Below are 26,207 nucleotides of genomic sequence, written 5' to 3' on the forward strand. Positions count from 1 at the left end.
TGTTGATAACTCACATGCATTGTATTTATAAACACTATTATATATTCACAATCTCTATTATTTTTATTGAAACTATGCCCTTTTCTACCCTCTTGTTTTTTGAGATTATTTAACAATTCCAAGTAACTGTAAAATATTTCAGTTCGAACAGATGTTCATCTGACCTGCCAACCTCTCACCACGGCATTATAGTCTTACTGTTAGGTTTTCCACTGAATGACACACAAGCAGCATGAGGTGTATTGATATGGTAAATTTACTGGCACATAACTAGTTTCTTTTAAATACTGAAATACATTAAACATTATGTCTTGATCTCATGCAGCTTGCCAAGACTAACCCTAGAACCATTGAAATACTTCATACAAAGCCCAATAAAGCTCAACTAAAATATGCCACACCGACAGAACAACACTGTAGATACGTTTTGAGCAGATAGGTTCACTCTCAACTTTCAGAAGACAATTATGAGTAAGATGAGAGGGACCAACTCTTAGGCGTGTTAAAAAAAAACCTCCTCCCTCCAACTTTTAGTAGCTTCCCACTATTCCATTCTGGGTTTGACATTTCTTAGTTTGTTATCAATCTGAACATTCCATAACAGCTGCTATTTATTTGGAGTTTTGCTCTTAATGAACAAGAGGAATGACCCGAGTGGAGAATTCTGGTGCAGACATTGCTCTGATATCCACTAACTTGTTTCCCTTTATCCCATCATGTCCAGGAACCAAGCAATAAAGAATCTGTATAGGTTTTTTATACAAACAAGGTTATTGTTTAATCTACAATGCCAAAACAGTCATTAAGAAGGCTTGCTTTTTTCATTTTTGGGGGTAGAAGATGTTTGGGGATACCCATTTCTAAGTAAAAATCATCTGAACACATGCTCTCTGAGGAGATAGTGCTCTTTGGATTTTTTTTTTCTTTAATAATTTTTATTATCTGACCATTTTGCATCTGTTGTACACTCTTCTGGATTGAAAGCTAAGCATTCTGAGTTGCTGGTTTTCAGTGCTACAGCATTTTGGGATGATTTTTGGAATTTCATAAATTTATAACATTATTATAGAGCTTATAATACTATAAACACATATATATTGTCAATAAGCAATGTGATTTAACACCAATAATGGATAAGAGTGATGTCACAATGCAATCAAAAAAATTTGTTTTGGTTTAATGCAAATTTGGTTAATTCTTGATAAGGCAGATTAATTTTTTGTAAAAAAATATATAAATTCACTCTTAGCCTTTTGAAAAAGTAATATCTGGGGCTGCATGAAATGTAGTATTTTCAAAGTTACAGGATCCAGGCATCAACAAATGACACAATATGGCAATTTGAAAACGATAAATGGTGGTGTAACATGAAAAATTATGATATGCAATTAAATTTTTTTATGTGCTAACCATTACCTACTTAAACTTCTTCTGGGATGATTGGCGACAACTCGGCCATTTTTCTGTTCAGAAAGATTTCATAATTGGATTATGCTTTATTTTAATGTTTAAGGCCTACGGAATATGTCAGCTTTTATGTCTAAAAAATATATATATATTTTTTCACAAATCCCTTACAGTTTTAAATGTAGGCTTTTGATAATAAAGTCAGTAACCAATAAGATGATTGATTTTATAATTTTAGAGCGGAAGTTTTTCCTCATTGATTTGGCTTTTCTAACTTAAAATCTGTTTTTTTTTTTTTTTTTTTTTTTTTTTTTTTTATACACTATCTCAAATTTTCATATATTCAGAACTCGCCACTTTCTGGATAGTTGAGCTTTTGTTGTACATACAAGTCGTAGACAAGCGGAAGGTGCACATTTAAGAATATAAGTACATGTGATTCTACCAACTGTTGCCATTTTCTACTGGTTACAACTAGCTTCTGTGACAGCAAGGTAAAAAATGTTTTCTGATGATGCAAAATGAACCCTGGTTTGAACACACATTATTTTATTTAAGTACATTCATATTTAAATAACGGATAGACTTACTTGAATCGGTGAATGTTTGAATGTCATATGTCAAATCAACATTAACATTCCCCGTTTTTGAAAACTGCAACCCCATAAACCACATAGACTGGTATGTGTCTCTGAAATAATACATTTAAACTGTAAATGCCAGATAAAAATATATTGAAATATATGGGAACCTTGTCAATGTAATGAGAAACATATAAAAGGAACTGTATTTTCAATCATTGCAAAATTTTGAATTTAATGCATCAAAACAAATACAAACTGGAAAAGAAAAAAAAAAAAAAAAAAAACTGGAATATTATTAAATAAGCTATAACTTACAAGCAAAGCTTATTAAATCAAATTCGTTTAATACAGGTCAATGACTTCTTTCAACTCACATTATGACAGAGCAAATTTCTTAACCACTTGCGCTAAAAAGACGTGCCACGCACGTCGATAGGCATTTATTGCAAAAATGAAAATAACTTGGTACACATGTCGCCTAACAACGAGATTGTTTATTTCTTGAGTTACAGTTCTGGATTGCACTTGCAGACGTGGAGTGGCATAAATGAGACACTTTACCACTTGTTATATTGTAGCGCATGGTTTAGCGTGAAGTTTAATCGTAGCGCAAGTGGTTAAACATCCAAATAAAAATGTCTTAAAACTAGGCATTCAAGTAAAAATGAAGTGTTCGATGTTGTTAAAAATGCAGAGAAATTGTATGCATATATATTACTGCAAAAGAAGTGCACAAGTTTTTGGAGACATTTATATGGGGAAAAATTCATTTAATAATCAACGAAATACAATAACTATAAATCTCTTAGAAAAATATATTTATACATATTTTCAGTTTTGAAATAATTTTAATTACATTCATTATGTAACAATTCCTTTTTTCACAATTCAAAACTTAGAATAACATTTATTCACCCTTAAACTTTACAGTGAAAGATTTCTTGAAAATAATTTTTAAGTTAAAAAAGCTTATTACTTAAAAATGCATTATTTTATTTAGGCAAATCTTATAAGAGGTATCCAAGTTACATCACAAATTTAACCGACAGAAATCTAGAAAATAAGCCACAATTGTCATGCTTTATCTAGAATTCAAACTTGAATCCGACATCATGAAAATCCAGCTTCTGTTAACTGTGATATTATATGAAACTGTCTTTATCATTAATTCTTGACACAACTATGACTCTCTAATAAAAATATAATTCTCTAATAAAAAGTAATACTTATAATTAATATAAAAAAAAATTGGAAGAGTGAAGCCTAAGATAAAAATAGTTGACAAACCTGGCAATGAAGTCGTTAGGATGGAACGTTGCAAATCTTTCTCAACTGCTTCAAAATTAATACTTGTCATACAATTCCTCTAGCATTTATGACACATTATGTAAGTAAATGTACTTTTAATCAACTAACACAATAGACAGAACAATAATTTCAATTACTTTAACCTAGTATCAATATTGAAATCTTCTCGCAATGCTAAGATGTCGTCTGCCATCTTTTTTCTATCACTCAAAATTCTGTGAATATGCAAAAAGTAAATTAATAATTATGGAGTACTGGTATTTTGCCCCAATTTAGAAATGTTATATTTAAGGAATATTAGATGTCAAGAATAAAAAAAGCTACAGGCCATGGCTGCCTTTCATATAACCATCCAGCTTTCTTCATAAACGTCTATGACATACTCAAATTATACATAAAATTTATGAAGATAAAGAATCACTATTGCTATAAATGTAAACCAAAAGTACAATTTCACATTTAAATATGAAAGTAAAACGAATATAAGACATACATAGCTCTTAAATATTACAAGTTCAAAGATCTATTACTAACATCATTTAGAATTTATAAATTAAGGAACTACAGAAAATGATTCAAATTTTTTCATTACTTATAATATTCATGATAAATGCTATGTCGCACACAAAACAAACTATACTTACGATTCCACTTCCAAAGGTGTAAATGCCTCTGGATTAACATGAGCCAAATTTATATTTGGATGCCTTTCTAAATGAGATATTAAAATTCTTATCTTTGATTCCACTAAACCATACCTGAAAGCAAGGATAAAATTAATACTATAATTTCTAATTTCATCTTAAATCTAAGAATATACAAACGATACAGTAATACCAGATTTTAAATTTGTGAAAGACAGTTTAATAATTCAGTATACATTTACATGCATAAAAAATATACTCACCATTCTAGATGTTCTTTTTTTGTAGGTGCAGTGGCTGTCAATACTATAAAATGCCTATAAGATAAAGTGATACAAAGTTTGTATATATGAAACCGCATTTAAATATCAATAAAAGTTGAATTCAAAATTACCACATCCATAAATATAAAATTTCCTTAGATATTTTTATTGTGAATAACTCAAAGGTATAAAAACTACAATTAGACCAATTCACTTTAATATTCTATGCATTCATACAGAAAGAAAACATTAAGAAAGTTAGATTAGTACAATTTTTAAAATTCTTCTAACTTCTACTATCAAAGAATATTTGTTTTACTTTTTTAAAGAATATTTGTTTTACTTATTTGTTTTATATTTGTTTAAACTGTAAAGAAAACAAAGTGAAATTCTTACATACAGAATTAACATTTAAAAAATTAAACCACAAAGTGAAAATTTCAAACTACAGATCACCTTAGGGAATTAACTAATCACGTTTTTTTTAATTGCAATTTAATCTCTGTACTTATCACATTTGATCACATCCACCTCAGTGCCCCACTTCACGTGATGACAGGAACATTGTGCGCATGGCAGTGACGGATCGCTCAGTCACATCACGAACCATAGCACAGCACATTCAGTCTGCAACGCATCATCCAGTGTCTGCGCATACCATTCGATGCCGTTTACAGTAGAGGTGGTCTGTCCGCAAAACATCCATTGTTTCGTCTTCCACTGACGCAGAACCACGGACATCTCCGCCACCAATGGTGCGATGAAAGAAGAATAAGGACGGCAGAATGGAATGAAATTGTCTTTACTGATGAGTCACGCTTCTGTCTGCAACACCATGATGGTTGGATTCGAGTCTGGGGACACCGTGGAGAGAGGATGCTGAACAGCTGCGCTATTCACCGCCACACTGGTCCTGCACTGGGTATTTTGGTATGTGGCGGTATTGGATATAATTCTCACATTCTTTTAGTATGCATAGCCGGTACTTTAAACAGCCAGTGTTACACATCTCCAAGGTGTTGGAGCCAGTTGTCCTTCCTTACCTACAGGGCTTGTTCACAGCCATATTTCAACATGAGCGACCACATGTGGCTCGCATTGCCCAAGGGTTCGTCAATCGCCAGATTGAATTGCTTCCCTGGCCGGCTCGCTCTCCGGATCTTTCGCTGATAGAAACATGTGGTTCATGGTTGCTAAACAATTGACCCAGATTACATCCCAAGCTGCCACACCAGATCAACTTGTCGAAGCTGCTTGGTCTGCTATACCCCAAGAACACATCCAAAGTCTCTTCGAATCAATGCCGAGACATGTGGCAGTTGTGATCTCCACCAATGGCGGCTACTCTGGCTACTGATTCTGGAAAGAACCATACTTCACAGAAATCTATAAACTTAATTATTTGATACTTGGTCAACATGTTATCTACTAAATAAATTTTGTTGTGATATCTCTTGTCTTTCTTGGTGTTGCAGTTTGGGTGGCCAGCAGTGTAGTATAGTGTTGACAACCCTATTAAAATGTCTAGAAACTGTTAAATAAAAATAGGAAATCATAGATGGGCAATGCATGTGCTCTATAATATTTTAGATGTGATTGTGATCAGATCTTGAATTGTACAAAGAAGCTACAGAAAGTACAGTTCTTACAAGGTACATTTTTACAGCAAGTTTCCAAAAAATTTCAACGAAAACTTACGACTAACAACTGGACTTTGTGCTCTTCCTGATCAGAAGTCAAGATTAAATTTTACATATGATGCAAACTCAGGGTTCATACACATGGAAATTAAGTACTTTTAAGGACCATTAATGAAAAAATTAAGGACCTATGAGCAAATGAGAACTGAAGTATTCAATTAAAAATATTATCTATGTCTGAATTTCACTTTTCCAACACCATCCTAAAAATAAAATAGATCCCTAAGTAGTATGCATTATTACTAAACATGAATTAATGGACATAATTATTAATAAGATTGAGAATAAAATAAACTTTATGCAATTTATCAAGTAGCATTAAATATTTTACACTTATAATAGTTGGTCATATTTGAAAAAAGATAAGTGGCATTTACATTTTATTAAGTTAGCTTTATGTTGATTTTTTTATGTCTCTTTTTGTCACATACTTGGTCAGTCTAGATTTTAGAAGCAGGCAGATTTTATGTCAAATGGCATAGGTTAATATGAGAAGTAAGATCATAAACAGCATGATCCATAACAAATTTTAATTTGAAGCTTTCCCAAACATTTTGCTTAATTTATATCAATTTCCTTCTCTGAGCACATTTAATAGCAATTAGAGATTTTCTCAATATGCAAACCAATGCCGTTCTTAGTTTCTGTGTGCTTTATCTCCTAACTTGCCAACCTCTCCACAATGTACCTGTAAGGGTTTACTTGATCTGGTAAAAGTTAAATAGTCTAAAATCCCGGACAGACATGAAGAATTTTATCGCTTTGTCTGAAAGTAACTACAATATCAGACAAAGGTTTAAATAAGTCTCTTATTTAAAAAGAACTTGGAACATATAGGCAAGTTCCGATGCTAACAAAATCAATTACAGCTTACGGCAACGTAATTAAACAAGAACAATCAAATTCAAACTGAAAATGTGGACTAGTGGTCAAAGATTATACAAATTAATTTTAATTTAATCTGACTCAATAACTCCATCATATGAGGAAACAGAAATGGGAAATTATAGTAAAGACTGAAATCATAAACAATTGGGTTATTCTAAAAAACACGAAATGCATTTAGAATGTTCAGAAAAAGCAGGTAGTTTTCTTTTAATAATATGAACACTCAGAAGAAATATGAAATATATATGGTAAAGGCTGGTTACAGAGCTGAGGTGGCAGAATTTTTAGAATTAGTTCAGAAAAAGCGGGTAGTTTTCTTTTAACCTTTTAACTGTCATGCCCGAGATTATCTTGGGCACAGCACTGGTGTTCGAAAATGTCACGCCCAAGTATTTCTCGGGGTAATTTTTTTTTTTTTTTTTTTTTTTTTTTTTTTTTGAGTGCATCGTATTGTCATACCCGAATATATATCGGGAGATGTTTATTTCGGCTTCATATCTTTGTCAAACCCGACTGTATCTCGGCTAAAGTTAATGTGCGCTCAATTCAATAGATGACAGCACTTTACTGAAGATTTCAAAGGTTGGAGGTTATAAGTTCTTTGGTGCAAAGTGCACGGGATCTTTTTGTTGTAAAATGGCATCCAGTTCTTTGAAACGTTATATAGATGATTTAGATTCTTCAACCGAAGATGAAGAATGTGTGTTTGATGAGCAGTATTTATGATACTTCCATGGTCAGCCTCAAAAAAAAAAAAAAAAAAAAAAAAAATGAAGATATACTCAAGCCAAAGATTGTTTCTGACTACAGTCTAACTATGGGTGGTGTAGATCACTGTGATTAGGAAATATCCTTTCATCCAACAATCCGAAAACGTCAGAAAAATATTTTTACATTTTAACTGTCATGCCCGAGGTACTTTGGAATTGATATTTGCTCTAAAAATGTAGTTGAGAAACGTATTACATTTTTAAAATTTCGAATCCAAGTTGTAGAAAAGCTTTTACATAAATATGATGATGCAGCTTCTGGACAAAAGAATGTTGGCAGACCTCTACAAGGGATAACCCTGCCCGTCTTACTGAACGACATTTTATTTCTCATATTCCTCCTACTCCTGTAAAACGTGAGCCTACAAGACAGTGCAAAGTGTGTTGTTCGAAAAAGGATAAAAATAGGAAAAAGATAAGGAAGGAAACACGACTCCGATGTAGTGATTGTGGAGTTGGTTTGTGCTTGGAAAAGTTTTTCCAGTTGTACCACACAAGACTGAATTACTGAACTACTAATAGGTATTTACTTTTATTTATTTTTTAGAAAATAATTAATTTTTTTCATTTTTAGATAATAATGCTCGTCATGTTGAGTGGCAGCCGCCTCAAGCAAATATGCAGTGGCTACAAAACTTTAAAAATTTTACCCATGTACTTCAAAATATCAATTTTTAACTACTTAAGTATATTTTATTTGGTACTAAACATTTGGTTTTTCCAATAAAAAAATTTGACAATTTGTGTACCCAAATCATCAAAATAACTTGACAGTTAAAGGGTTAATAATATGAACACTCAGAAGAAATATGAAATATATATGGTAAAGGCTGGTTACAGAGCTGAAGTGGCAGAATTTTTAGAATTTAGTGACACACCGAACCCGAACAACAAAATCTCGAAATGGCAAAACTTTTAGAATTTAAAGCAGGCATTGGAAGCAGAATTTAGAAAGGCACTAGGAAGCAGAATTTAGGATCCACAGAGATTGCATCACACGGGAAATGCCTAATGCCAGCTATGTATATGATGCATTAAGACATATTAGATGAATCTTTTAAATTGTAAGGTTTCAATTTCTTTATTAATAAAAAAAATCTCTTTTATAATGCCTACCCAAGTGATAAGATTAGAATTTTTTATATTTTCCATGCTTGAGTCTAGTGAAAAGTAGAGAAAATAAAGGGAAGATAAATATGTTAACATTCTAATAACAAAAGTAAAACATTCAAATTTTATGTTTTCATTGCTCTTCCAGACCCAAAAAGTAATAAGTTCATTGCAAACTTTCTGTAAAATACATCCATTATGTGTTGATACCATGGAGACATTTTTCATTTTGTGACATATTTCTCGAATCATGGATCTATAAATCTTGCCTTCAAACCTTTCTAAACTTTCCAAGCTGCAATGTCTAAAATCCTAAAGAAAAATTATCCCTACCAATTCTGTAACAGCAGAAAGCCAGAAATATTTTGGGAAAAAAAAGGAGGGAAAAAGTGTAAAATTAATTTTATAGAGAAAATTGATGCATATTCTGAGAATTTTGAATATTCTGAGACAATTACATGGGAAAAACTTTTACCATGAAAAAGTTAAAAAGAAGACATTTTTAATTAATTACATAGCTAATTTTGCTTTTGCTAAGAGCTGTTTCATAAATTGTGCTTTAGCATTATACCTTATTTATTTTTCAGATTAAAAATATTGTATAATAAGTTGCCAAAATGAAACTTAAAAAAAAAAAAAAAAAAAAAAAAAAAAAAAAAAAAAAATTATAATATGATAGCAAAAAATAATAATGCTTTATTTTAATGTTATTTTTTAAATATAATTTCAATATATTACCATTATTTTAATGAAATTTATTAATGCTACGATGTTTTAAAAAAATCGTTGAAAATTTCTTAGATCTCGGAATTAAAAATTTTCTATAAGAACCAATCTTAAAATCGCCAAAATGTTGACAAGTCGCCAAATTTAGAACCGTTTAATAAAAGAATTCCCATCCCCAAAGCAAAAAGTTGTTTAAGAGCTCTTTATTAGAAAAAATGAATTTCAAAATGCTTATGTTTCACTTCTTGCTTAGAAACTTGAGTATCCCATCATTTATATTAGAAACAGAAACAAATTATAAACCATGAACCCATTCAAAAAATAACCATATATGCCAGTGAATGGCCAAAAATATTCCTCCAAAATGTTAATTCACACTCAAAATGGCAGTCGTAAAAACAGACAGAAACTTCACATGATTAAAATTAAGGACCTTCTGCCGATTTTGGCCAAAATTAGACTTTTAAGCACCAAAAATCGATTAAAAAAAATCTAAGGACTTTTAAGGACAGTACGAACCCCGATATAAAATTCAGTTTGTTTTCTTGCCGGTTAGCAAGGTATGATGATCATAAAGTATCTATGGTTGGCCATAATGTGTGGTCATTTCTTCAATTAGGTATTTTTTTACAATCCATGACACTGTGAATCAAAGAACACTGAATGGTTTTAAATATAGTGCACTCCTGATTATTGTGCTAATGCTGTGTGAAAACCACAGATAATCCAGACCATCAATTCCCATCCATGTTGTATGTGTCAATTTCTTTCAAAAATCAGAAATTTTACTTTTTTTTTTTAGAATGTTTAAATATCTGTCAAATTTCTCAGTACATGTTTTAAAGCACATTCTGTCACTGTGTTCAAATTCCCTTGGTCGACAAGTCCACCAGAGTTTTAACAGAAGTCGTTATCTCGGCACTAATGCAAATGTAAGTATTTTCTTGTATTTTCTGAATCTCACGCTGCCATTTCTGTTGTGACAACTGCAATGATATCCATGTCAATCAAACACCGAAAGCTCAGCTCAAACGAATCACTGTCAAACAATTCCTCAATGTTTACATGACTGACACTTTTAAAAATTTTTTATATTTTCAGTTTTTTTAGCATACAACAGCATACTTGCCAACCTATGACACTCAAAAATCAGGAGATTTTTCACAATGTTAAAAAGACTTTTTAAATGATAAAAATATAGTTTTTAATAATAAATTCGCTTTAAATAGTTATTAAGTCTTAAATGTAAGCAACACAAAAATACCTTAGACATAAAAAACATTTTTATTACTTGCATCGTTAAAAAAAAAAAAAAAAAAAAAAAAAGGACACTTTAATCAGTTTTCATACAAATGTTATGAACAGTGGCAGATTTTGCTTTTGTTAAGAAAGAAACTTCATAACTTTGTTCATAGCAATTGCCACGTTGGCCTGCTTTCGCTAATAAAAGTTTTTCTAATGTGTCATCACTAATATTAGATCTAAATTTAGTCCTCGTTTTCGCAACAACACTGAAAATCCTCTCACACTCCACATTACTATGGGGAACTGTCAAGATGGCCAACATAACTCTAGACAGTTCACTATATTTTAAAATTCCATCAGCACCTTTCAGTTTTCCAATTAAACTCCACTGGGTGTCAATCCTAGCTGATTTTATATCTTCATCCATGTTTTCTAATTGTAAACTGCAAAATTGTGATTGCAGTATATCAGTAGCAACATCAATATCATCATCTTTCATGACTAAACGAAGTAACACAGGAAATCTGTTCAAAAAGTACCTTATATCAGAAAAAGATGCATTTGCTAGAGCAGAAACATCACAAACTTTAGCATGCAAAATCACTTCATCATTTACTGGAAATTTATGTAGTATGTAATCACATACTCGACAGAAATAACTTCTAACATGAAGATAAAACTTATTTTTGTCTTCTGAAAGTTCTTCCACTACTTTTGTAGTTGCAGCTCCTATTACAAAATCTTAATCTTTCTTCTTATTTTCTATTTCACCATAAATCACATCATATATAGAATTACAAGACAAATCACAGACTGGTTTTACAAACTTTGATAAAATATCTTTAAACAGATCATAAATCATTGATTGCAAAACATGAATTAATGGAATTCTGCTTTGTAGAATTGTGTTAAGAACATCGAATGATGGCAAAATGAATTGTAAAAAAAAAGCAAAAAGCTTTGTTAAGGTCCGAAGAGAAAAACATAAATATTCGTTCTTCACAAGATAAACTTACAGTAATCGGAAAATGTTTTGCATGTTGAGCAATATTTTTATTTTGAGAGAAATTTGTATCAGCTTTACGCTTACATTTTGCAGTATTATTTTGAGAACTGCCAGTTGAATTGCTGAATGATGCAGAAATTACTTTATTTTTCTCAAACCTATTTTTAACAATGGAAGTAGTAACTACATCTCCATTTACTTTAGGTATTTTATAACTTTCGATAGAGCCTTTTATCTTAACTCTCGAAGCATTTACTTCTTTAAAAAATGCAAGAAGTGGGTTCCATTGATCGAGGATTCTAGATAAGCATTTCTTTAAAGACAGCCAGCGTGTACACACGTTTCAAAATTTTTCTCATTTCAATATTATGCAGCTGTTGGAACTGTTTCAATTTTCCTTTCTTTTAACTCCTTTCAAAATAATAATAAATATCAACAATGTGTTCATCCACATTTATTGGTAAAGAAGCTGCCCCTTTTTCAGCTGCTAAATTTAAGAGGTGACAAGTGCACCTAATAATCTGAAATTGCCTTTCTTAAGATGCCTGCAACACCAGTCTTCAAGCCTACCATTACTGGTGCATTATCGACACCAAGTGCTAAGCAATTATTCAGAGGGGCTGCATTTTCTTTTAAAGTTTTAATAGCTGTAATAATAGTGTTAATAGTTTTAATAGCTGTGCTATATTAAAGCCTGTCGAATGTCCTTCTATAGTGGGGACAGAAAGTAAACTGCATGCAATTTCTGAAGACTTTGGATTAAAAAAAGAAACAACAATTGGATACAGTTTGAATCGGTATTATTGCTTCCATCCATAGAGAGGCAGAAATGGAGCTGTTTTAATGCAATCAATAACTGAAGATTTATTTTTCAAACCCATTTCTTTAACAATTGCACCTGTTTTGATCCTTGCACTTGAGTATTTCTTAGCGATTTCACTATCGGGAAACATTTTTCTAAATAAAGCTGCAGCGTGATCCGATGCATTCAGTGGCAGGTTGTGCTTCAGTAAAAAGGCAGAGAACAGACATTCTGCATTAATCACTTTTTGGTCTTTTGTTTCCGAATGAAAATTTAATTTTTCGTTTTTTCAAAACAACTCATGTTGTCCTTGTGTTTTTGTGTATGCACATGTTTGAGAACATCTGCCCTTCCACCATGCGAAATCGAAAAATCACAACGACAGATGGTACACATCGCAAATTTATTACATTTCCTTGAGGAAATAATGGAAGGAAAGTCAACTGTGTACGATTTTTGAAGCGTGCACGAGTATTTTACCTTTCTCGCAGACATAACAAAAGATGATAATTTCTAAAACTATTTCCCAAAGGCACGTGTACTCACACAACTCAGGACAAGTGAACGAAATAACGAAAGAACATCCGAATAACGGCCAACGGCCTTGAGCTTGCTTTGTGCTCATTGGCTAATATATGCCAGATGACACGCAGTGGAGCTCGATGCCCATTGAAGAACTGGAGAATGACGTTTCTGGATACATATGCTGTCACTCACAAAGCAGAAATTCTCATCTGATTCACAAGGTTTTATTTTAGATATAATCTAGAGAAAATTCAGTTGCTTTCATACCTCCAAAATCACTTTCTTTTTTTGCTTTGTTCATATAACGAAGTATTAAGCCAAGTTCCATAAAAATTGTGAGAAATATTAAGAATAAGAAAAAGTCGGGAGAAATATATTGTAAATCGGGAGCCTCCCGCCTTAATCAGGACAGTTGGCAACTCTGCAACAGCAATTACTACTGTCTTGACTTCTTCACAATTAGACATATCTTTGATTTCAATATTAGCTTTCTCCATGATCTAATCAGTGTTATTGGTTTTACGTCTGACCAAGCTTTTGCTTCTCTCATACATAGTGTTTAAAATGCATGCATGGGCACTGTCATGCATGGATAATCCACAAATCACATAATCTGTACACTGTACTTTTTTTGTCTATTCATTCGTCTTAAGAGTTTGGCTAGCATTGAGATAGATATTAATGACAATGATGATATTTCTTAAGTGGTGGAAAGTCACACTTATAACTATTATAATACGGATATATTATCCAGGACACCATCTTGGTTGACACTTCAAAATTTCATTTATTTAATTGACTGTGGCAAAGCACACTAGGGCAATCTGCTCACAAGAATGGATTCCTTGGTGGAGGACTTTTGAAGGAACACTGTCTTGTATACACATTACACATAGGGAAAACCACGAGAATCCCAGATCAGAACTACCAGCATTCAATGATTTTACTGCTCGGCCACTGATGAGTCAATCCAATTTTTGAAACCTTTTGATTTTGTAGGAATTTGAATTTATCAATCAAAGAGGTGGATCTTGAACTTCGACAAATAAACAATACCAACATGTTTTTACTGTAATGTGGTTTTACCCCACAAAAACGCTATCCACACAGGAAGTCGTTACAAAGCAACAATTAACATTTGGAAACCCTTCCAGAATTGCTTTTACATTGAGAGTTTAAAGCTAATGGCACCAAAGAAGGAAGAGAAAACAAACATTACCACTAGAATTACACAGTGAAAACGAGCAGATCAAAAACATTCATGTGATTCTGATACCTGTTTTATCAAACATTCCTCAGGAAGATCCGACCAAATTATTCAGGTATGTTGCAGTCATACAGAGAATAATAAATAGTATAACTACAGGAAGTACAAGGTATATGCATTTAATTGCTTTAATTTAATTCCATTTTAATTGCTTGTCAGTATGAAGGTGAAAAATTAAGAAGACTTACGGTCCAAAGAAATATTTAAATCAGCTAATGCCAGAATGTGATGTCATGAGAAATAGCACTAAGAGAAAAATCATGAAATTAAAAGAAGAAAATAGGTAACACTTTAATGAGTAGAGAAAGAAGCCTAGAATTTACAAGATAAATGATTCACTATTCCGAGAATGCAGCACAGGACAGGTTTTAACCTCAGGTAAAAATTTTATTGTCCTCATCAAAGTCACAGTTGTCAGACACATTAATCGATATGATGAAAAACCTGGATGCAATGATGGATCAAATGACATCTACTACAGGTGACCACATGAAACCATGGTCAAGTAATCACAACAGCATTTTACAGATTGTAAAAGGACCAGATATATTTTTTCTTTCATCGGTGATTTTCAGATTCACTTCTGATTATGATGTTGATGTTCAGTTTGGCATTCCAGGCCAGTATGATGGAGTACAGATGCAAGGCTGAATGCCGGACAGCAGGTATAGCAACACCATGGGGTCTTACAAGAGCTCCATGTTGTTATTTTTCATCACTGCCTCTTCATTCAGGAAGTGGGTAATTTGCACACCTGCTGCTTTCCTTGGATGAGGAAGCCACTTCTCGGTTCCTTCTCCAGAATTGAATCCTGATCCCTGTCACCCGTTATTGACCATGGTAGGCCCATAACTTACCATCGGCAGTCCAACCATTCTTTATCTTCAAAATATGCAGATATGAATCTTTTTCCTTTTTATAATGTTAAATATAATTTTTTGTTGGCTAGTTAAGATTGATTTCTTACTCTATTTAAATAGTCTGGAACAGCTAATTTTTATGTAAATCAATTTAAGGCAACCCACCTTGCATGTTTTGTACAAAACTAAAAACTGAAATCAGGGTTAGTAGCCGCATTTTAGTTTAAAAAATAAGCATCTATAAGCTCTTATCTACATTTTAAGGAGGAGAGAAAAAAAAAAAAAAAAAAAAAGCACCTATAAGCTCTTATCTACATTTTAAGAAAAAGAAAAAAAAAAAAAAAAAAAATAAGCACCTGTCTAATTACATTATGCACAACTGCATAACCTTAAAAGAAAAATTAGACTGGTTATTCAAAATATGAGCAATTCAATATTTATTAAGAGGAAATGAGCATTACCTCAACCATGGAAAATAATTACATCTTTTCTCAAATTTTAAATAAAAATTTAATTAACAGAACTAGTTTACAATGAGAGGACAAAAACTATGCAGAACTAAACTATATTATAAGATTTAAAAATTAAATTTCAGTTCAAAATAGAGAAAATAAATAATAAGCCATATTTATTATATTCGCTTGGCACTTAATAAATACAATTTATTTTTTCACTCCTGCTAATGTTTAAATAATTTTAAAAATTTTCTAAATTTTTATAGTATAACAGTTTTCTCTTAACAGATATTGCAAGTAAAATAAGTTAAATAAAAAAAGGAACATTTCTTAAATCAGAAGACTGGAAATAGCTTCATGCAGTCATCCTTTAACAGTAAAATCTTAACTAACTGGCAAACTCTGAAAATTCCAGATAGTCGAGCATAACTGGAAAAAGACGGGGGAGGGTTTATTGTAGCCACTCTAGATTTTTTGGCTAAATAATGCTTTTGACATTTCGATATGTGCATCATATAGAAATAGCCCAACGCAACTGAAAAATATTCTACTTAGCAAGCACAGTAAAACCCTTTTAAGTGCTCATAATCAAATCTCAGATTGAACATCAAAATTATCTCTGCAAAATATCACAAATGCTATTGTACAATACATGAAGCTTAATTCTACCGCACGTGATAACATGCAATTAGAATAAACAGCTGGCGGCATTTGGAGAATAAATAACTAAATAAAGGAAAAGAAAGAGACATACTATAATCTCAGGTGTTTTTCATTCTAATTTTGAACAGACCGTGTTAAATTTCTGGAATAGAATCATTCTTCGCTTGGGTTGGTAGACCACAGAATGTTTAGTGCTATTCAATCCAGACTAGATGACCCCAAAAAAAGTCTGTTGCTTGTTTTGCTGCGAACTGTAATGGTTTCAATATTCAAGATTTTGCAGAGAAAAGGGAGGACACCCCCCCAACTTACGTACTGTATAATGCATTGCCAAAAAAAAATTACATTATTTTGACTATTCGATTACCTTCACTTTATTTAAGCCATTCTGAATATTATTCCTTAAAAAGCTAATTCATATTAAAACACACCCATTTTTGGAGTTTACCTATACTTCAACAGTTACTGCAAATATATTATTACAAATTTTCATACATATGCTCATAATTAAGCATAACAATCATAATAAATGCGAATATGAACTGACGACGCGGAACGAGAATTTAAAATATTAAAATTTTGAGAGAAACTCAAATGCGAGTAGTCTTGGGTGGGAGGAAAAGAATAAGAATGTACCAGAATTTTCTACGGCTTTTGCAATTCTTTGACCTATAGAACGACATGCACCTGTCTGTACTCGCGCACACAAAAGGTTACATTAATACAGAGAAAGAGGCGAAAAGTTATTTTCGGGAATATGATTCACCATCTGACGTTCCAGATAAGGAAGAAAAGTGTTTATTTAGTTTCGGCTCTGGTACGGGGGAAAAATGTCGTTTGTTAAAAAAAAAAGCACTAAAAACAAAAAAATAAGTGCTTTAGGGAAAAGTAAGCACCTATAAGGGCCTTTATATTTTATTTTCAAATATAAAGACATAAGCACTTGTAAGGACCACTAGGAACCCTGTAAAATACACACTTTATCTTTAAAACTATGCCTCAAAAAAAAAAAAAAATCTTGACACTGTAATTAATTATACTTACTTATACTTTGAAAAGAAATTTGTAGGTTCAAACAATTTCACCCATCCACATTTTCCAGTCATTATTTCATCAGCAACAGAAAGACCTACCACAAAAACATTTCTACTATTTTAGTGCATAATTTAATCTTTATTTGAGATTCTGACATAAGCAATCAAATCTAGTATTAAATAAACATTCAAAAGAATGAATCAAAGCTAAATGAGCAAAAAGGTAAATAATATAAGACATAAAAAAATCAATTCTGAAATCCATACCATGTTTGAAACTATCCTGCATGATAGTTCGTGTAGAAAAAGAAACATTAAATGTGGAATTCTGATGCGGATAAGCAGGTGTAATAATTGGCATCAAATGAAATCTGTCACCCACATTTATCTGGAAAAAATTTCAAAATTTTATTAAATTTTAATCTACGGATTTTATTTTTTACATCAAATACAGCTTTGTTCAACATTTTTTAAGAATACATCTGTGAAGAAATGCTAAGCAAACTTTTTATCTTATACTTTAAGTTATATGTTAAAGTTAACAGTTAAATTAAAATTTTTAAAACAGAAAATGAGATGTGCTGCTTACATGCTTATCAAAAAACATTTATTACAATCACATAAAAAAATCTTATCAGTATCAAATATTCAGTTTTATGCCCAAATTGTGATAAGATAGAAGAAAACTGTTCAACAACAATGAAATGCATGTTGTTTTCAATTTTCACGAAAGGTTATCCATGTTAAACTTACCAAAGATGTTACTGTTTGACAGAAATTTTGATGCTTTACTTTTACTGAGTTATAATACAGAACAATATGATGAATGAAGAACAACGCATTTTTTCACTGACAAAGGCCACTCGGAGTTGGGAAACTAAAAATTTACAGAACATGCTACTGAAATATACTCAAATGGATCTAAAATTTAAGAAAATTCTAATGAGGAACAAGTATAACTTCGATGATTGGCTGCAATTCAGACCAGAAATCCCCAGGTTATTTTTTGCCCATATGAATATGTTGAGTTTTTTTTATATCAACAATAACCAAGCAACAGTGTAAATGCACCCTATGAAATTGAAATATTTCATTTTTAAAAACCTATTTTTTATTTATATTTACCCTATTTTTGAAAAATCACTGAAAAAAAAAAGAATTTTAGATTTATCAATCAGAATAATTAAACTAAAACATTCTTAGAACACAAAGTTATTTTTATCATGCTAAAATAGGAACTGTGCGATATTTTTTCGATTCCTTTCTGAACACACCTACTAATTACAGTAAAACGCTACAATAATAGTAAAACAATACTACTATCCTACACGTAACCATTGTAGCACTAGCAAAATAGCCTATATTACAAAATAAATGCTAAAAACTGTATCAAAAGATTCATATTTACACAAAGACTTAAGCTTTTTTTTATAATTTTCACTTAAATTAAAGATAAGTTGGCTCAAAATAAAACCAGTAATAAAAAATACTTACTCTAGGATCCCACACATCAAAGCCAAGTTTATTTTCTTCTGGCTGTTTCAGAAGCACAGGTTTTGGCCAAGGCCTAAAAAATTCCCCGAGAGTTATCAAAAAGTTCCAAAGTAAATAAAAAATGCAGTTCTATGTTCTGCCTTAAAAACTGCATTAAAAAACTACTAACATAGAATTTATATATCTAATTTTTCACCAGAAAGTTATATTCAAACATTCACACATATGTACAGCTTAAATACAAAACTTGGTTCAGCTTTATACACTTGATGAACACAGTACTGATGTGAATACAACGTCTAGATATAATAAAAGGATCTTGCGGTAGAAAATGAGATGAGCTGCAGTGCCCTCTGCCATTAGACTTGCACATGAAGGTATTATATATATTCTTTTAGCTTAAAGAGTTTTTAACTAATGAGCGGCATTCTGTTTATGCACAACATGAATTTTGTTTCATGAATTTCAACATGAATTTTAAAAGCTTATGCATATGCAAGAACCTCAAATCAAAATATAAATGCAATTGGAGAACAAATCAACAGCTTTAGTGGTGCTGCTGCTGTAACTAGTCACCACTCTACTTATGAGAAAGAAAGTAGAGTTATCTCCCCAAGGAAAGGAATGCCTTCATGAAAGACCTTCGAAGGGAAACTGGTTCTTAAACCTATTACACATGGCGAAAATAATGAAAACGCCCATGAAACCAGCCTGCTTATTGGGAGTCAAACCCACGTTGAACTATCACTGTTCTGCGACTTTCCCACTTGGCCATCTGAGGGTTCCTATAAATTTCTGCAGAGGGAAATTAAGTACTTTTAAGGACCATTAATAAAAACAAATTAAGGACTCATCAACAAATAAGAACTGAATAAATTCAATTAAAGATATTAGCTATGGCTGAACTTAACTTTTGTGATACCATCGTAAGAATAAAATAGATCCATAAGTAGAATGCATTATCATTAAACATAATTTAATAAATATAGTTATAAAACAAACTTGAGAATAAAATCAGCTTCATAAAATCTATTAAGTAGCATTTAATATTTTACCCCTATAATAGTTGGACATACTTGAAAGAATTTTATTTACTTCTAACAAACAGTTGATTTTTTCTTTTATGTCTCATTTTGTACTTGCTCATTTTTAAGGTTTAGTAAATAGCAAGTAGATTTTATGTCAAATGGGGTAGGTTAAAATAAGAAGTAAAATCATAATCAGCATGATTCGTTACAGAGGACTGGCTGTTGCCACCGCTGCTGCTTGCCTAGAGAAAGGCCTGCTGATCAGAACAAACCTGAAAACCTGATGTAGATATGGTTGGCAAGTTTTGAAAGTTAGTTGTGCTCTGCCTGTATTATGCAGTTAATGTCATTCCCAGGAACTTCGTGTAAAGTTCCTGGGGTTGTAACCCAGTTAATATATTTTAAGGTTCCAATAAGCCTTAAAAAAATACCAAACAACTTAGCACCAGAAGCGATAAATTGTTTTGCATTACTTTAAAACTAGATGCAAAGAACTAAGTTTCACATTTTTGTGCTGTATCTTGTGACCATGGTAAAGATTAATGAAAGGCAATGACTCACTTTAATATGCAGAGATAACTTTACCAGTTATTTACAAATAATTAAATTAGCTAGCTAGATACCCTTAGCCATTATAGATTTACATGGGCACTACCAAATTTATTTTTTAAAATATTTTTAAAAAAAAGTACTATTAAAATCGCAATCTATTAACATGTCACAGTTTAAAATACATGTAATTTATGACATTGATACTTAAACAATATTAAGATTTATTATATATACATATTTAAGCACATTAAATATACATATTTAAAGCTACAAAACCATTTACGTTTTGCAGCAACAATACTGAACAAAATATTTGTACATCTTTTTAATTTGAAGTCTTTTCAGACATTCTGACTAATTTATATTAATTTACTTCTCTTTAACCATCTTTTCTTACACTTAGAAATTTGTTTCAATATGCTAACCAATATTCCCACTAGTTTCTGCGTGTTTTAGCTCCTAACTTGTCAATCTCTCGACTATGTACCTGTGAGGTTTTACTTGATCTGATAAAAGTTATATAATCCAAAACCCATGACAGGAAGCAAATTATCACTATGTCTGAAAGTAACTACAAAGGTCCGATAAAGGTTTAAATAAACTTCTTATTTAAAAAGACCTCAGAACATAAAGGCATGTTTTGATGCTACCAAAATCAACCCAGCTTATGGTGATCCAATTAAACAGGAACAATCAAATCAAGCTAAAAATGTATACTAGTAGTCAAAGATTACACAATTTAATTTTAATCTAAGCTGGCTTAGTAACACATTGTAAGAAACTTGTAAAAACAAAGTTACCTCGTAACAAATTCAAATATTGGCAGGAATAATGCAAAGACAAATAATTAAAAATTATCAGAGCTGATCAAAACTAATGCAGCATGCAGATGGAGGACAGAAACAAATTCTATCTAACAAATTAAAACCTTAGTGATTTTCATTCTGGTGAGGATATGGAACATTATAACAAAGTCTGAAATTACAAGCAACTGCTTAATTTACATAATAATAATTGTACATATTTGAAGAATAATTTTCTTTATGTATTGAGTTTTTTCTTCAATACCTTTCTTCTTCATTTTAGAATTTTTGGATTTAATTAAAGATTTCTGTTATTCTAAAGAACTAAATGCTTTTAGCATGTATAGGAAAAGGTGCTAGTTTTGTTTCTTTAGTAATACAAACATTTAGAGTAAATATGAAATGATGTATGGTAAGGGCCGGTTACACTGGCGGTGTAACAGAATTTTTAGAATTTAGTAACACACTGAGTAATAAAATCTAGAAATGGCAAAATTTTAGAAAGGCACTGGGCAGCAGAATTTAGGAACCATAATAAATCATTTAATAAAGAATTCATATTTCCAAAAGTGAAAAGTTGTTCTAGAGCTCTTTATTAGAAAAAATTAAATAATTTTGACACTTATGTTTCACTTCTTGCTCAGAAACTTGAGTATCCTACCGTTTATTTTAAAAATAGGAACAAATTATAATCCATGAGAACCTATTCACCCATTCAAAAGATACCTTTATTTATCAATGAATCCCCAAAAACAGTTGTTCAAAATGGATGTCGTAAAACCAGACAGAAATTTCAGATGATTAACCCTCTCAGCATAACGACCGGAAAATTCCGTACAGAAGGTTGCCTTCCACATTCATTATACATGAAAATTTCTGCTAGCTTTTAATGTATCCGATTTCAGTTTGGATGTATATTGGAAAAAAGGAATCAAGGTACAAAATGAAAGAATATTTTTTTAATTAAAATCAAGAAAATATCACTTATTCGTGACATTTTGAGGAACTTTGAAATTTCAGGGCTAAACCCGTAACGCTCAGAGGGTTAAAATTAAGGACCTCCTGCTGAATTTGGATAAAATTAAGACTAAATCGACTCTAGGACTACATAAGAAATTAAATACACGACATTTACTTGCATTTTATATCTACATTATCATATCAGCATACAAGAGCAACCCCTTTCATATTCATGAACATGACGGAGATTTCTTTTTAAAAATACGAATGTGCATTGTATCCAATGGTAACCTCTTACAGCATACGTAACCTTTTCCTGTGCCAACATAGATACCAATTTTTTATTTATTATTGCCATTTAGTCAGATTTTTTTTTACAGGAAGCAGCAGAAAAACAAATCAACAGGATCTTACACTTCCTACTTCATATTAAAGATTAAATTTTAAATCTCAACTTATTGAAATTTCTTGACTCATTTAACATTGCGCATGTGCAGGACATATATGTCCCATTCCACATTACCTTGCAAGTAGTGCAGGCCTATTTATAAATTTTGCACTGGTTGATTATAAATTTTGCACTGGTTAATATCATCAAGTTGTATTGATACAAAACATCCGGCTGTAACGATAATTCTTTCTGCTAAAAAATGTTCTTAATAAAGTTAGGAAAAAAACATGAAAGCAGTACCTTTTGTGTGGGGAGTAAGCACCACCCAAATCTGTGATTTTCTGCCAATGTTTTGGTAATTTTTCAAAGCCTTCAGCCCAAAAACTTGGTGGACACGAGGCCAAAAACAGATCAAACTCATTTTGGACATACTGTGCAAAATGGAAGCTAGAACCAGCAAGATGTAGCTGCACGTATGAGAAAAGGTAGAAATCCAAAGGAGCAATGTCAGGGCTATATGGTGTGTTTGGCAAAAGGTCCCATTTGAGTCTGAAAGTCCATTTGGAGAATGCAGACACATGTGGTCTTGCATTATATTGATGGAACATTACCTTTTTTGCCCTGGAACTCAGCTTAATGTTTTCCTTGATAGCAGCCTCAACACGGACTAGCATCTTGCTGTACACCTTACTGTTAAAAGTACCTTACTTTTCCCAGATACTCTTTGTGGATAATACCGCAGCAATCCCACTAGATACAAAGCATGAATTTTGTCAGTCAAATTGTGCTTTGCGACAAGCTCACCAGGCTCAGACCAACCCCCTTTTTCAGCCTGTGTTGTTGAAATAAATCCACTTTTCATTACAAGTGATGATCTGGTCCAGAATTTTGTCCTTGCGTTGATAATCGCTCAGATTAGTGCAGCCCCAAATATGTCTGTCCTTATCTGCTTGAGTCAGCTCATGCAGCACTCAGCCACTGAACTTGTACGTCAAGTTTATGCAATGCATAGCATGAGTAATGAACATGGCATTAACACCTAACTCCTTAGTAAGCTCTCAAATAGTTGCATGCTGATCTTCCACAAGTTTTCGCAGGTGGGCCTCATCAACATAAGTAGGGCAGCCAGAGCATTCTCCTTCTTGAATGTCACAGTCCTTGTTTTTTTAACTTTCAGTACCAAACACTTCACAGTCACATGATACAACATCAGTACCTAATGCTATACCCAAGATTTGGTGACATTTTGTAGCTTACTTTTTGCAACAGAATTGGAAGTAAATGATGGTTCTAATCTGGTCACATAATAGTTCCATTTCAGACACCTTGTATTTAATGATAACAATACTGTTTTACAAATTTCACAGCACAGTGTTCTTAAGAAAGTCTCTTTCTTTCAAATGGCAAAAATCATTTGACAAATATGATGAAACATGCCAACATGAACCGTTTGCGCAGGCGATACTTGTGGCAGAAGGAAAGTTGTTAAAACCCGATACATTCACTATCCATTATATTTTTATACTAATGACTGCATCTTTATTCTTGAAATGACTGCAACAAAATGCCAAGCATCATTTTCAGACAATTTAGACAGTAAAAAAGAATATTTACGCTACAATGCTTATGTGTTTTGATAATAAATTGGTGATACTTTTGATACTAAACTACAACTTTCAGTTTTCCCCCTCAATCTCTTTCATAATTTTTTAGATAGGAGTGCTAAGCTTTGAAATTTGTCAGTACAAGACATCGTGATTGTTGTCATTTCGTAGATGTGTTAATATCTCTGCATGGCCATTTTACCACAGCTAGAACACTATATGAATAAATGTAGCTGGGTCTGTTCTGCAGTTACTTGGAGATGAACAGATTTTCCAAATACTAAGCATGGCCTTTAAAAATAACAGCCAAGCTTTAAGTCCACAAAAAATTACGTACTTTAACCATTAATAACATGGCACTAATTTAAAAGACAGAATTGCAGATCAACATTATCAGTTCCTGATAATTCAGTCATCATCTAACATGAGAATAATTCTGACAACCTTTCATCTTGAAATACGAGTTTTGCTGCGAAAATTCCAGATATCTGGAAATGGCAGTGATGAAAATTCACATTAATCCAACAGAATCATTTGCAACCTTTATGATACTTGTGCTTTATTAAATTTCATTCGTTTCCTCATTTTAAACAATATCCACTTACTTGGAGGTATTGTTTAAGGTAGAATAAATAAATCAACAGTTAATTATATTATAATGCAACCATCAATAATCTGGCAAAACCACTTACTCAGGACATTATCAAGCATAATGATATGATGTCAAGAGTAGTAATCAACCTACACATATAACATTTATACTTCAATAAAATTAACACATGAAGCTTAGATTTTTAAATAAGTAAATGCACTAATCGAAAAAGATTTGATGACAAAATAAAGTAATACAAATTTTCTGCATATTTGTATGTATATCCTGTCTCTTATTATCAAAATTTTAAGTAATAAAAAAAACAGCTTCTTTATTTTCAAGGCTTCTGTTTTTAGGGATAAAAATGGTTGTTTCCTATGAGATATAAACATTATATCTGTCAAAATTCTAAAAATATTACTTTTTATTAGCTACTATCACAATAAAATATTGGGTTGGAGGGAAAGTTCTGTCGTATTTTAAAGAAAATATTTGAATTCATTTATAAAAATATGTGTTTAATATTAATCAATTATATATGCTCCATTATTTGTTACAACCTGTTGCCATCTTCCAGGTAACCTGTAAATTCCTGTTTTGTAGAAGTTCTCATCCATGGAGTTAAAATAGTCAGCAACTGCCTTAGAAACACTTTCAAAAGACTTGAATTTTTTTCCCGTTAGATAATTTTGCAGAGATCTGAACAGGTAATAATCAGAGGGTGCAATGTCAGGTGAATACAGGGGGTGACTAAGGATTTCCCATCCTAACGCATCCAGTTTTTGTAGCGTCACCACTGCAGTATGCGGGCGAGCATCATCGTGATGGAACACTATTCCTTTTCTGGACGCTAATGCTGGCCTTTTTTCTTTGATAGCTGCATTCAATTTATCCAGCTGATTGCAGTACAGATCCGCGTTGATGTTTTTTCCCTGTTTCAGCAACTCGTAATACACTGGACCTTTCCTGTCCCACCACAAACAAAGCAGTACTTTTCGTTGACGGATACTTGGTTTTGGAACTGTTGCTGATGATGTTCCTGGTTTGCAGTAAGATTTTTTTCTTTTAATATTCTCGTAAAGAATCCACTTTTCATCTCCAGTAACCAGCCTGTCCAAAAACGGCTCCACATTGTGTCTAATCAGATGTGATGAACATATTCTTACACGATCAAACAAATTCTTTTCCATTAATTCATGTGGAACCGAAACACTTTGCTTTAACACAAACCCAAGAGATTTAATGTGATCTCCAACAGTTGTATGATGAATGCCAAACTCTTCTGCAATTTCTCGACTTGTTAAATGTGGATTATTTTCCAACATGGATCGCAAAACATCATTTTCGATCTTGGATGGTCGTCCAGATTGAACACTTTCTTTGAGGCTCAGGTCCCCGGAACGAAATTTGCTAAACCATCTTTGACAAGTATGAACATTTACAATATCTTTTCCAAATACTGCACATAAATGTTTACATGCAACAGATGCGTTGCTTCCTTTTTGGAATTCATATAAAATGCAGTG

The 26,207-nt window shown here is 32.1% G+C and overlaps 1 protein-coding gene across 3 annotated transcripts in view; it reads right to left on the bottom strand.

Moving 5' to 3' along the window:
- Positions 1-26,207, bottom strand: part of LOC118192723 (poly(A) polymerase type 3-like) — a 94,505-nt gene that overhangs the window by 39,592 nt on the left and 28,706 nt on the right. For all 3 annotated transcript variants that reach the window (XM_085812966.1, XM_085812964.1, XM_085812965.1), the window contains exons 10-15: positions 18,752-18,824; positions 17,525-17,645; positions 17,268-17,352; positions 4,207-4,260; positions 3,944-4,057; positions 1,998-2,098 (exon numbers count right to left, since the gene is read on the bottom strand). In XM_085812966.1, the coding sequence (XP_085669092.1) occupies positions 1,998-2,098; positions 3,944-4,057; positions 4,207-4,260; positions 17,268-17,352; positions 17,525-17,645; positions 18,752-18,824 (548 nt within the window). The remainder of the gene's footprint in view (positions 1-1,997; positions 2,099-3,943; positions 4,058-4,206; positions 4,261-17,267; positions 17,353-17,524; positions 17,646-18,751; positions 18,825-26,207) is intronic.

Source organism: Stegodyphus dumicola, chromosome 3 (assembly GCF_044657685.1).
Source record: "Stegodyphus dumicola isolate Sdum_Otavi_A_Nest chromosome 3, ASM4465768v1".
NCBI lineage: Eukaryota > Metazoa > Arthropoda > Arachnida > Araneae > Eresidae > Stegodyphus > Stegodyphus dumicola.